The 13,706-nt window shown below is 35.3% G+C and overlaps 1 protein-coding gene across 1 annotated transcript in view; it reads right to left on the bottom strand.

Moving 5' to 3' along the window:
- Positions 1-1,940: 1,940 nt before the first annotated feature.
- Positions 1,941-13,706, bottom strand: part of Pka-R2 (cAMP-dependent protein kinase type II regulatory subunit) — a 33,269-nt gene continuing 21,503 nt past the window's right edge. The window contains exons 2-5 of the mRNA XM_089638830.1: positions 10,747-11,032; positions 9,062-9,492; positions 8,580-8,669; positions 1,941-6,704 (exon numbers count right to left, since the gene is read on the bottom strand). Of these exons, the coding sequence (XP_089494956.1) occupies positions 6,574-6,704; positions 8,580-8,669; positions 9,062-9,492; positions 10,747-11,032 (938 nt within the window). The 3' untranslated portion in view covers positions 1,941-6,573. The remainder of the gene's footprint in view (positions 6,705-8,579; positions 8,670-9,061; positions 9,493-10,746; positions 11,033-13,706) is intronic.

Genomic DNA, 13,706 nt, shown 5'->3' on the forward strand with positions numbered 1-13,706 from the left:
TCACCCAAAGTCACTAATTTAGAATAACACAAAACTTTGTTGTGCAATATTATTATCATTTATTTCTTGTACAGTAGAACCTCGTTAATTCAAAATCCACGGGACTTAAAAAATCAAATTTCAAATTAAAGAGTTCCCACGTAATTCGAATTTTATGAAGAATTTTTTTTTTTTAAGTTGCCGAAAATCGAGTTCCTCAGCCGCCCCTTCAAAATCGAGTAGTATCTTTGGAGTAAATTCGTAATCATACGAATTATTCCCATGTAAATAAAATTTTTGCAGCCGATTACCGCCGCGGTCGGCCCTCCAAGTTCAGTTATTCAAAGTAAATTCGTAAAAATACCACACGTTTCCGCGTAAATTATAAAATCCTGATATTTGATGTAAAAAATACGATATATTTCCGTGTAAATCGGGATTCGCGGCTGATATTCGTCGCAGCCGGCCTTTTAAAGGAGTAAATTTGTAAAAACACTATATTTCCGCGTAAATTGAAATTTCGCAGCTTTTTTTCGTCGCAGCCGACCCTTTAAATTGAATTTAAATTATGTAAATTCGTAAAACTACGACATGTTTCCGCGTAAAACGAATTTTCTCCGCCAGTCAAACTCGGAAATTTGAAATAAATTCGAAAAAAATAAAAGACCCCAGTGTAAATCGATTCAGAATTACAAAATAATAATACTAATTAGGACGATGTATAACCACGTAAAAATACATTTTTCGGCATTTTACCGCCACGGCTGTCTTTTAGATTCAGATTTACGAAATTTTATGATTTATTTTCGCAAAAATCTAATTTTTTCGAATTACATGAACAAATTTTCGTGCGCGGACAAAAATAAATTTCAAATTAAAAAACCGTTTTGTATGAAATTTTTTTAGAATTACGCTCTACTGTTGTTGGAAAGCTGACTGCACGTGCAAGGTGGGAGACAGAAATCTGAGTAGGTACCTAGCTCGCTCTATGAATTTGATTCATAATAATAATAACATAATAGCCTTGCACCGAGTAATATTTGAACATTTATAAAAACGCAAAATGAATATTTTACCAGAATTGGATGTCATTTCATGCAATCTTCTGACCTTTTTACTACAAACATATTTAACATACTTTACGAATGTGCCGAAAGCGTGCTCGACAAAAGTATATCTGGACCGCTCACTCACAAGTGTGTCTAATTCTAATCTACCAATAAGCTGGAATATTGCAGGCAATTGCAGGGCGTGTGTTTCAGTTAGCAGTGTCATTAAAACACCTTTATAAATAGAAAAATAAATACTTTTGCTAATGTAATTACTTGATTTATTATAAGTGACTGTGTGAGAATTGTTGCGTTAAATAAGACAAATGTTCCCAGGTTAGGTTAGGAATAAACCTGACAGCTACATTATTTGAAAACCTACTACCATCATTATAAGTGGAAATGGTTGATTGTGCAATAATGAAGGACGGCAGCAGAGGATTGAACCCGCAACGCTGGGTGGAACCTATGCTTTTAACCATCGACCACCAACCAGTCTGAACATACTCAAATTTATCACATGATTATAATGTTTGTGCTTGGTAGCAATCTGGCCAAAATCAACACAATGGTGTGGGTAAAGAAACAACATAAACCGAGTGAAGATAATATGAATTCGCATGAAGATAACATGCAGAAAATTAAAGTTCGCCAAGGTTCAGAGCGCTAGCTATTGTGAGATATTCTGTGCAGAGTTTTACGGTTTATGTCGATTCCTTACCTTTATTGACCCACGGGATAGTGGGCTCCTTGTCCTTACAAGGTAAAAACCCCATGTTAGAGATGGTCGATATACCTGTACCGGTTTACTTTGCTGTCACTGAAAGAACCGGTTTCTTCAGTTACCCTGGGTTATCCGGAGGGTTTCCAGTAAGGGAATCAATTGAAATAAAAAACGAGTGAATAAATCTACAAACAAACATAATTTTATTTATAATTTCACAATACATAATATATTATTTTGTTATAAATAGTTGGAGGTGTAAGCTCATTACGTGGGGAAGCAGCTTAGGGAATCAATGTCTGCAACTGCATACTAAATATAAATAAACTGTGCAAAACACTCAAGTACACGAGATATAGTAGTTCTGTGAGCCATTCACTTCAATGCAAAACCAATGTTACCAACATACACACCATTACCACAATACGTACTACCTCGATATGCATTCTTTATAATTAGTCACATCGAATACGAGGTTGGGCTGTAACAGCAACAATTACACCGGCACTGGCTCTAGCACTGTACCCAATGGAGGAAACTCAAATATTCATTTCCTTATAAGCTATCACATTTATGATTTGATATGGCAACAAATATGAAGTAGACTACGAAGGGAAACTATATATTAGGCTTCAGCATTGGTAACACAACACAACATGAAGATGTAATACACATTCGTTTGGAACCAATAAACCTACGGAAGAATTCTTTAAGTATTGCCTTGAGAGTATTGCAGAAGGAGTTTGCCCACAGTTTGCGACATCTATGTACATGCACAGCACACTGTACCAGTCACAGTCATATTGTACAATAATCAACATTGCAAGCAACCAATTCAGGTAGACACCGCTCGCCAACAAAACTATTATTTTATATAAATAATTTGGATATTTATTAAATGGTTATAAATACATTATTGTATTAGCCTGCTAATAGAATAGAATAGAAACTAAATGTTTGTAATGTCAGTGAGAGCAGCACCTCACGTATATAAGAATGAATAGCATCTTGCTTATGGCACCACTTGCTTGCAGGTGTAGAACTCATTAAACACTAATAAAGGTCCAATACGACCAGTGCCCGCACTGGAGTTAACTTGGCTTGGAGCAACTCTGTCCTAATATTTCCTTTTCACTTCACTTACTTTACTCAAAAAGACAAAACATAACACCACTATAATAAATAAAATACTGATATCTTGAATTAAGGAATGAACACAAGGAAAGGAGAAGAGTTTGTTTGTACTGGAAATGGACACAAGTGAGTTGAAGATAAATGATTACGACCTCCACGTGCAGGTATATGATAATGGGATAATGGCCACTTCAACACTGCCACAGGCAATACTATCTCTGTATTTCTTATATTATTTATATCTATACCTTAATTTAATAAGAAAACATTTACTTCACGCACAATTTTACTTCTTTCTCGTATATCATTATATAGATTGTGGAATTAGACGAAGTAAGGGGGAAATGATTCTTTACATTGTTTTACAAAGTAAAATGTTGCCATTTAATATAACACTATCTCTCTCACGCGCGCTCGCTCTCTCTCTCTCTCTACCCTGTCAGAATCCTCGGGACTTCTTAGAGAACTTGCTTGTGCTCTGAACCCACTCTCCCGTTCCATTAACCAACTACTTACTGGGAGTCGATACTGGCACACCATTTACCTCGGAGACTAGGGATCACACACGGCCTAAGGAGTAGGAAAACCTACTTTATTCTTTCAATTGTGATAAAGGAGTAAAGTCCAACATACAAAAAATAATTTCAATATAAAATTGGTCCAAAACTAAAATAGTACAAGATTCCATACGAAGCGAATGAATACATTAGCTTCATATCACAAGATTAGTGAAAATAACCAGTGGACAGATGAACTACAATATGATTCTACACAATAAAACAATAGACAATAACAATTCAAGAGATATAAATATATACATAATATTATATTGTTGAGACATTCTGTGCTTTATGATCAATTGTTAATCATTTAGTAAAACTATGCAAATTATTATTTATTTTAATATAACTATTGATACCCATTACGTTGTGGCGAAAGAAAGGTGTGTAACTAATTACATATTAATAACAAATTAAAAATATATACATCCAAATATTCCAACAAAACAAGGAAAAACATTTTTGGCCGTTGCAAAACAGTTTCAAACACAACTACTGCTTTATTTACCTTAAAAGAAGATGTTGCGTTTTCCATTTTTGGTACATTTTTGAACACAGACAATAAAGCTATTTTGTTTGAAAACTTTTTAGATTCGTTTGGCCGAATAAGATGATGAGATTAGAAGAGTGATAAAGCCTTTTTTTACACAATTAATTTTCAAGCGGCATACTTTTTACATATTCAATTTATTAGGAATAACTTATTGAAGCTTCTAAACCTCATTGTTATCTTTAATACTCGAAAAAGACAATACGTTAACAACTCTCAATGAAACTCAAGGATCCTTTGGTCTTCCAGGACCATTGTGGTCCAAGTAAGTTTACCAAGTTGGTCCTGGTAAGACTAGAGAATCTTGGTTCAAGTCCCGGTTGCGACCGTTACCTTTTTATTTTTTCTGTGTCTTTTTCTATTTCATGTTTCATTGAGTCCTGTTAATATTGTGTTTTTCATTGATTAAACCTTTTTAACTTGTATTAAATTCAAGGCTTTGTCACTAATCATAATATAACCTAAATGAGATAAAATCAGAAAATGAAAAGATTCATGAAGAGATATTAACAATGAGCGAAAGAAAACAATGACTAGACTCGAGATTCATAAAAAAAATAATATAAATAAAAAAAACACGGAATAATGAACATTCATGATATTGCGTACTAATAAACAATGATTCATAGTTAAATATTTAAAAATCCAAAGCGGGATAACACATAAACAATATCAATAAGTGGTTTCAGGTTCTAACAACGGGATATCTTCCACCAGTGTATTATGGCAAACAAACTACACAATTAATTCATAGAGCAATACCGACTGGCATATTCGTATAGCTAAATACTTTGCTATTAAGACATTAATTCAGCAATCAGAAAGAAATTAAGAATTAGATATAGACCCAAGTCAAAAAAAATAATAATAACAAACCCAAACATGTATATCATTCGGATAGACCTAATCAGGTTTGTGCTTCAAACACCATCATTTATTCAAATTTTAATATGGTTGATCAAAGAAATAAATACTAAATGACCTACTTGCATGGACATAAGAGTAAACATATTATTACCCTTAGTCTAGTTAATATGTAGACAAGACTATTATGACATCATTCACTTTCTACCAATTGGACAAATCTGAAGTCAAGTGTTTGTCTAGTAATTACGTAATTGATGTTACAACAATGTTCAATGTTTCTTACAAGCAACAGGCGAATCTGATGCACTCTGTATTGATGCACAATGCCTTCATAATTTATAACATTTTAAATAATTCACAGTAAATACAGTATTTGTTGTGTAACATCTTTTGATTGTGTCTACACCAATGCTAAAATTATATTGGATATGGCATTTGACAGCAGATAGAGTAACTAATTGATAATATTTCAGAACTATGTGAGATTCTACAATTCTAAAGGCGTGTAAAATAGATTACCCGCTACAAACATACAGAATTTTCAGGGCTCATAAATTAATGACAAGAAACATCTAACTTATGAAGTTGATGTTGGGAAATAAACCATGTACATATGCATTAAGGTATTATGATAAATGTACAGATATGTTAATAACCGCACACCTTATTAAAATGAAAGCATTATTGTATGACTGCATATTATTTGTGAACAATCACTTATTTTTATAATGATGTAATATTGGATACTTGTGTTATAAACTCCCTTCAATTCAAATCAACAGGGTAACCCTTATTAAAAATAATAATTTTTAATGTTGCTTGTATGTATTTAAGTAGAATCTGAAAAATTGAAGAGAGATACATTGATATACAAGAACCCATTATTATAAATTAAAATATTTTTTTATACAAATAAACTAATAAAGTATATTCATAATCAACACAACATTTTATGTATTTTAATTAAGTAGTTTTAAACTTCATCTCAAGTAAGACCAGTATAAAAATTGTTATATTTGTTCTTAGTGAAAAGTAGGTTAGTTTTATTAGTACGTAGAAAAATTTACATAGCCTTCATTCTTAGTTTAAGTCAGTAGTGTACTTAGACTGCAAAATAATAACAGTCAAATTGATCAACAGCAATCATTTATTCATCAGCTTTATTGAGGGAAAATATGGAAATACGATCCACGTATTTCGTTATTGAAAATAAAACAAATAAATACGATTTCATTAATAACAAAACTTTAAATTAGAATAAATATGTGCGCACTGATAGTGATACCGCACCCTGCGGGGGTAGAAGGGTGTCTGCATAAAGAGCAAACAAAAACTCTTTGGTCAGTTACTGTAAAGTAAAGTGGATAGTTTACATACGCACGTGGACGCTAATCAAGTTGGTAAGATGAAATCTGAAGCGAAAAAGATCACCAATAAAGGTTCTGTAAGACAACATTTAAATTACAAATAACAATACAAATTTAGCCATTTTCATTTGGGCCGGAAGTCACAACTATTTTTGGATTGCTTTTGAATCATGTACAACAATATACACAAGTAAACGTACCGGCTAAAATGTCTTCGGAGACCAATCGGAGATTAATGTACACCGGAGGGAAGCGTAAACGTAGATGAACTTCTTAAATATTGTCGGCGGGGCAGGGGTTAGGGGGAGGGGGGAGGGGTGAATGCAGAGCTGAGGGAACCACTTCATCGGATGTCCTCCACATTGGTCTTGGAGCCAAATATCTTCACCAGCTGGTCCTCGTAATCGTCGATGTTGCGCTTCATGATCTGCATGCACGGGCCCAGCAGGCGCTCAAATGTTTCCACATCCAAGACTGGAATAAGCGCCATTATTATAACATTGGACGATTGTATAAATGATTTAGTGAGAAAGGTAGAAGGAAATATGTTCAAAAAGAGTTTTGAAAAGAATTTGATGTTAGTTACTAGCTAAAAATTAGACGATTCAAAATAATTAAAGATAATTTTAGACATTTGCAATCGAAACAGAGGATAATTGAGCCCATACGCGGAAAAACAGTGCTATCAAAATAAAGCTGTTTTTGTGCAGATCCATTCAAATCACACGCCATGTATTTACAGCAAAAATCGTTTTAAAATCTCAACCACAGATGACAGTATAGGTCTGTGGTGATGGGTGTGTTGTTATTATGTCTGGAATTTTAAAATTTTATGAAATCCTTAACACATTTATGGCGGGTATTTATGCTTCGCGAAAAAAAAGGTCCCGCGCGAATTTCTTTAATTTCTACTTCCAAGATTAGCATACATTTATTCATGAAAACAAAAGTGATGTGTTTAAAAATGGCATTATTTGTAGTCGAAACTTATGAATAAATAGATTAAAATACATAAAACGTGTTGTCTATTAACCTGTGGTGTCCCAGGAAATTCTAAGCTCAATTTCCAAAGGCTCAAATTCCAAAATCAAACGTCAAGTGTCCACTTAAATTTTTTTTGTGTCGCATTGTATAAGTATATGATAACAATTCTTCCAGATTTCGGTAGTTTATACAACTGTTGTTACTAATAATATTATTTTGTACAAGAAACCTGTAAATAAATAATGCTAAAAATATAATTATTCATTATGACGTAAAAATTTTGACATTTCTTACGAAGTTAATTTTCATCACTTTTCTTGGGTGAAATATTATAAAAATTACATCAAAATAATGTAGATAAAACTATCTTTTTGATGATACCTCAAATCTATTGTTTCCACAATCAATTTATATCAAAAATAATGAAAGAAGACGCTTTGACACTAAAAACGCGGCAAATATTTCGTTGGCATTCCACAGAAAAATTCTTTGTAAAAAATCTGAAAAGCTAGAAGTCATTCCGGTATTTGCTGCGTAAAGAACGAGAATAGCCCAAGCGATTGTGACCTTGTTCTTCATACAAATTCCTTATACATAAGGGTCAAAATAGCACATAATTTTTTTTTTTTTTTTTTAATTCGTAGATAATGTGCCGCACTCACATATGCGGTCCCGGGATATGACGGGTTAATTGAAATACCTTATTACTTGTAAATTTATTTGACTCAATGTATATGTATACGCCTCACTACAGTCAAATGAATTGTTCAATGGCACACATCTCAGAACTCACTTTTTCACATAACTCTATTTTTCCGTATAAGGGCTCAATCAATGATATTTTTTTTTTTTTTTTTTTTTTTAAAAGAAAGACAAACATTCCCGGGTTACAAATAACCCAACAATGTTTGAAAATCTCCTACTACCACCACAGAAAGCCGAAAATGTTGCTTGTGTTGTGATGGAGGACTTAGCCAGCCGAGGAATCGAACACGCGACGCTCGGGTGAGACCCAAGCGCTATGCCCACTCAACCACTGACCGGTCGATATGTTACAATATTTAGAAAAACATGGCAAGGACAAAATGTTAAAAGTTACATAACTAAAAAGCTAATGTTTACTCGTCTCTTTTTTTCTGTTTGGACACATAAATGACAAAGTAACTTAGAAATTTTACTTAAGCAAAGGACTTAAGACAGGATTTAGTGCATTTTTGGAAAACCTGTCCAGGTGCTCATCCAAATTCATTCCTTTCTTCTTTTCCCACACAGCGTTACTTTTTGCAGTTTTTTTTTTTTTTTCGTAATTTGACAATCAACCCCTTAGATATGAGGGGTATGAAGAAGTAGTAGTTGGGTACTCACATGCAACTTTAGTAGCCCCTTCAGAATAGGCAGAGGCAGCGCGAGGACGATGGGTGACCAGAGCCAGCTCTCCAAAGTACCCACCTTTTCCTGAAATACAACATACAACAGTGAACCTATTATCTTGAAAAATATGCACTTTTTCGAGTGAACACTGCATAAAAAGTTACAATGTATCAATATTTAAATCCAGTGATTTGTTTTTAGAATTCATCGGTCAAGCAATAGAAACTGGCTAACTACTATTTCATAATTCTGAGATCTAAAGATCGATAATAATAATCATTTATAAATAATAAAAAGGAAATAAATCAGTTATGAAGGTAAACAAAAACTTCATTGTTATTTTCCTTAATGAATTGTCTTTAGGTATACATAAAAAAATGTGGAAAATCACAGGATAGTATAATTGTGGGATTTGTGAAGCTGAAAGTATTGAGAGTCCCGGCTGACTGTAAAAAGAGTAACTTAAATGTACTGACCGATGCGGTTGATCTCCACTTCCTGTCCGTCATCCCTGGTGAGTGTGATGCGGACGGTACCCTCTTCAACGAAGTACATTCCGTCGGCCGTGTCGCCTTGCCGGATGATCTTCTCCTGGTCTTGCAGCTGGCGTGGCACCAGAGCGTCGGCCAGGTTGGCCCTCTCGTACGGCTGCAGCGCCTTCAGCATGGGCACCTGGTCCAACAGCTGCTCGTACATCTTGCGCTTGCGGAAGGCAGACTTGAGCAGGATACGGCGGAAGGTCTGGCGGTCCATGGCCCACAGCGCGCCCGTAGATTGGGCGCGCACGGTGGCCGCGCGGGGCATGTTGTACATGAGTGCCAGCTCGCCGAAGCTGCCAGCGCCGTCGTACGTGTGCACCGAGCGGTCCTCCCCGTCCGGCCCGCGCACCAGCACATTAAACTGCCCGCTGTGGAAATACTCAATATGTTATCTATTCGTTCACTTCACAGCAAGAAGGTAGTATGCCTAACGTCTTCAAATTGTCAACATTATTGACCATCAGATTGTCAACATTGTTGTCACAAACCTTCATAATGACAAAATCATTGTCACACACCTTCAGATTAGCAACATTATCAGCTTAACGCCCTTGAGGTGATATTTCACAAAAACGACACTACATAAGTCATCAGAGTATTAGAGCTGGCCCTGTGCAGGTGCAATTGGGCAGTTCGCTCCGGGTGCAGACTTTCCAAGGTGCTGATAATAATAATACCTAACACATCTATAGATTTCAAGTGTCTGTAAGAGAGGAAATCACCCACAGTTTATAGAAGCACACTTGTGCCTTAAGGGACGTGGACACGGTCAAGCGGCTTGATCGCAAGCACGTAGTTTTTTTGTCTATTGTTGTCTATTGTTGTCTATTATTGTCTATGCTTAGCGGCTTGACAGCCCGCATCAAGCCTCTCCGTCAAGCATGGCCACGCCTTCCTGTGATTTCGTGGTGGTCTATGTATATGTACTTCTATGCCTTCCTGTCATTTCGTGACTCGCGGCAAAATGGAATCTGTCAAAGACAAAGCGTTCTTGGCTCTTACGTTAGCTTTATGTTGGAATAAAATAATAAAAAGAAACGAATTTGGTGTCAAGAATGGTACAAGTTAAGGTACCGCTTTACCCATGAGCATTTGCAAAGTGTATTACAAGCTACAGCTATTTTTTGTATGAATATCTTGTGCGGTATTCATACAAAAAATATGTTTTCTCCATTGAAAATTCAGAAAATTATTTATTCTACAGTTTGATTATTAATGACCTTGAAAACCGCTGTCATAATTATTAAAAAATACTAAAATACTTCCAAAATTTTTAAATTAGATGAATTTCTACAAATTGAACACAAAAACAATAACTAAGTACCTATTTTACAACAATTTTATTCAATTTATATCATTGTTTATGATACGTGATATTTATTTGTCTATTGTCGTTTGTCTATTCCCACAAAAATATAAATTCGCATCAAGCCTCGCCGCAAGCACGTAGAATTGCGCAATGCTTGCAAGCCAGCTTCGGTACACGGTCAAAATGCTTGACACAAAGTGCCATAGACAATAAACTACGTGCTTGCGATCAAGCCGCTTGACCGTGTCCACGTCCCATTATTAAGGCAACTAGCCCATTTGCAGCAAGATGAAGTGACAACTACAGAACTGACCTCTCAATGACGTAGAAGTTGTCCCCGTCGTCACCCTGACGGATGATATAGTCATCAGGCTGGACGCGCTTCTCAAACATGGCATCCAGTACCTCGCGCATTTGCTGCGGGTCCAGCGCGCGGAACAGCAGGATGGACCTCACGGCGTCCTGCAGGCGGGCCCGCTGCCCGTCCGACTTGGGGTGCACCGCGGGCGGCACCTCTCCCGAGTCTGAGTCCTCCTCGGGGTCATACGTCTCTGCAAACACGGACTTGCGGCGGGAGTTGAAGCGCGCCACCGGCGGCTCTGTACAAATAAAGACACACGTTACACAGTAAAGTTAAAGGTAGGTGTGAGATAAGGGTTCAGTTTAAAAGTGTTTTCAGTGTCTTATGGTGTATAAGGCACTGAACGGGCTCCCACCATCATAGTCAGATCATTACCAAATCTCTGCAAAAGAGACAATCTTCCTAAGGGGTAACCAACGTAAGGTCGGCCAAGTCTGATGGGTCAAATAGACTAGTTTCGGTCAGACCCTCTCATGAATGTTGCCATGTTTGGGAACAGAGCATTTAAAGAGCTTGGTCCAACCTCATTCTGGTTTATTTCCATTAATGTTAACTTTAGGAAACCGCATGATGAACAACTAATTAAATATACAAAAGATTCTGTCGAATGACAACCTGAGGAAAGAGTATGCAAAACGAAAAATATACAGGGAAGACTAAATTAATTACAAAAAACAAACTGTTGAAATAATATTTCTGTACTTGAGAGAGGCTAATGGCTTGTCCACACAGTGCTAGTATTTAGTCGAGTGGCAACTAGTTAGTGGTAACTCTGCCAGTGCTTTCCAAAAGTGAATTTAGTAAGTTGACTCCTCTATCTACTACCTACAACAAGGATGTGCGTACAAGTGCGCGTCCATGCGCGGACAATAGCCCCCACCACGATACAATACAACTATGCACGCCGGCGGTGGAGGGGCTGCTTGCCCGTAAAAATAGAATAAATTTTATACCAGTCAACTAAACTGGTGCTAATTACTTACTACTAAGCGCTCTGTCCACACAGTACCAGTTCTTGCAAATTCTACTAGACGTTTTAGTTACCACAAACTACTCAACTAAATACTGGCAATGCAATGTTTGGAAATTTTTTGTCTTTAGCAAAACTCTACTACAAAATAACAAAAACAATACAAGATTATTCATTGACAATATAAAATAAAAACAGATTAGGTATATATGCAACAAGTAAATTTTTGCAAGCATTCCGATAATTGCTGTTGTACATACAAAGGGGCAAAACTCTACTATCAAAAAGCCGCCTGTAGGGCTTAGTTAGATTGAGTATAACGGACTATACATAATTTCTACAATTACGTAAATGGTAATTGCGGTTGTTTATCTCAAAATACAACCAAAGGTTCAATGATTTCATTTGAGATAACAATTATAATGTACACCACATTTGAATTAACAAAAATATTTTTTTTGTAAGTATTCAAACATGAAAGAATAAATGAAATGAAAACTCTTAAATGAAAAATGTGAAAAAGAAAAATCAGAAAATATTCAGTCGCTTCTCAGCACTAACCCGACCTCAGCCTCGGGGCTAAACTCTGACAGAATCTTTTTCTGATTTTTCTCTTTCACATCTTTTGTTTGAGATTTATTAATATTATCTTTAATAATTAAATTTTACAATTTGGTGTTTTACTCAATAAGTTTTGTTCACTAAACATTAAATATATTAGTAGGTCACAATTTAAAATGCTTTTCAGGAATGAAGATGTTGTCTTAACTTTAGGTAAATCAATCGGAAGCAGAAAAATGTTTCACCTAGAGCTTTCAATGTTAGGTAACAAGTTTATGGGAAGCATTTAAACTTATTTTAGGAATTGGTAATTTACATGAAGTAAAGTGAAACGCTATTAAAACATGAAAAGCCCCAAGGAAGTAAACATTCTGCGCAAAATTCAAATACTAACATAATATTCCCGCCATAAAAATAGTTGTAATCATAACAGAATTTTAAAAGATAGCTCATTCAAAATAGACTGACATTGTTTATTTTATCTCCACTGTTATTTGTGGAATCCACAATATTTCATCTTAAGTACGATTTACACATATCCGTGACGACACTGTATACCGGCAAAGTGAATCTTTTTTTTGTTTCATATCTCCATGAATGTAAATGTACACTTACTAAGAAGTAAGTGTGCATTTCCTCCTGACGAAGCGAACATTATTTACAAAACATGTAACTTGTGTTTATAAAAATAAAGTGATGACTAAATTCATCTCTATAATCAAATAAAAATAAATTTAATCCCAAGTGCCGGTCGATCACACACATACGTGACGGACACACAGGTCTTTTCAAATCACGTACGCGTGCGTCAGCATAGGGAATTGGGATAAATTATTTTGTTGCAATATTATGTACCTAGATCCTTGAGGTGATTTTTCACGAAAACGGCGCTATATAAATCATAGAAAATATTATTATTTTTACGATGCTTTTGGCCATGTGTACAAATTGGTATCTTTATATATCAAGTGATAGGAATAAATTAAATGCATACATTAAGTTGTTAAGCGCCCTTGAGGTGATTTTCTCACGAAAACGGCGCTGTACAAATAATCCAAACATTATTATTAGTTTTGTTCTTATTATGCTTTTATTTATTGTTTTGAAACATTTGCAGAGTATTGACATGGTTACATATTTATAAAATTAGCATTGGGAAGTGCATTAGTGTTAACAATCCAATTAAAAATGTTCACAGGATGCATAGTTTATGGTTTATCTATCACTGGGTTAGAGTAACATAAATAGGAAAAATAAAAAAAGCAAATAAAATATAGAAAGAGAATAAAAAATAATGTAAAGTACAACAGTGCTATTCTAATTAAATGAAAACTCGTAAAGTGCACCTTATCTTAGCACAAAAGTTAGTAGAAGTAGTACC

This window comes from Hesperophylax consimilis, chromosome 13 (genome assembly GCF_061612785.1).
Source record: "Hesperophylax consimilis isolate HC1 chromosome 13, BYU_Hcon_1.0, whole genome shotgun sequence".
Lineage (NCBI taxonomy): Eukaryota > Metazoa > Arthropoda > Insecta > Trichoptera > Limnephilidae > Hesperophylax > Hesperophylax consimilis.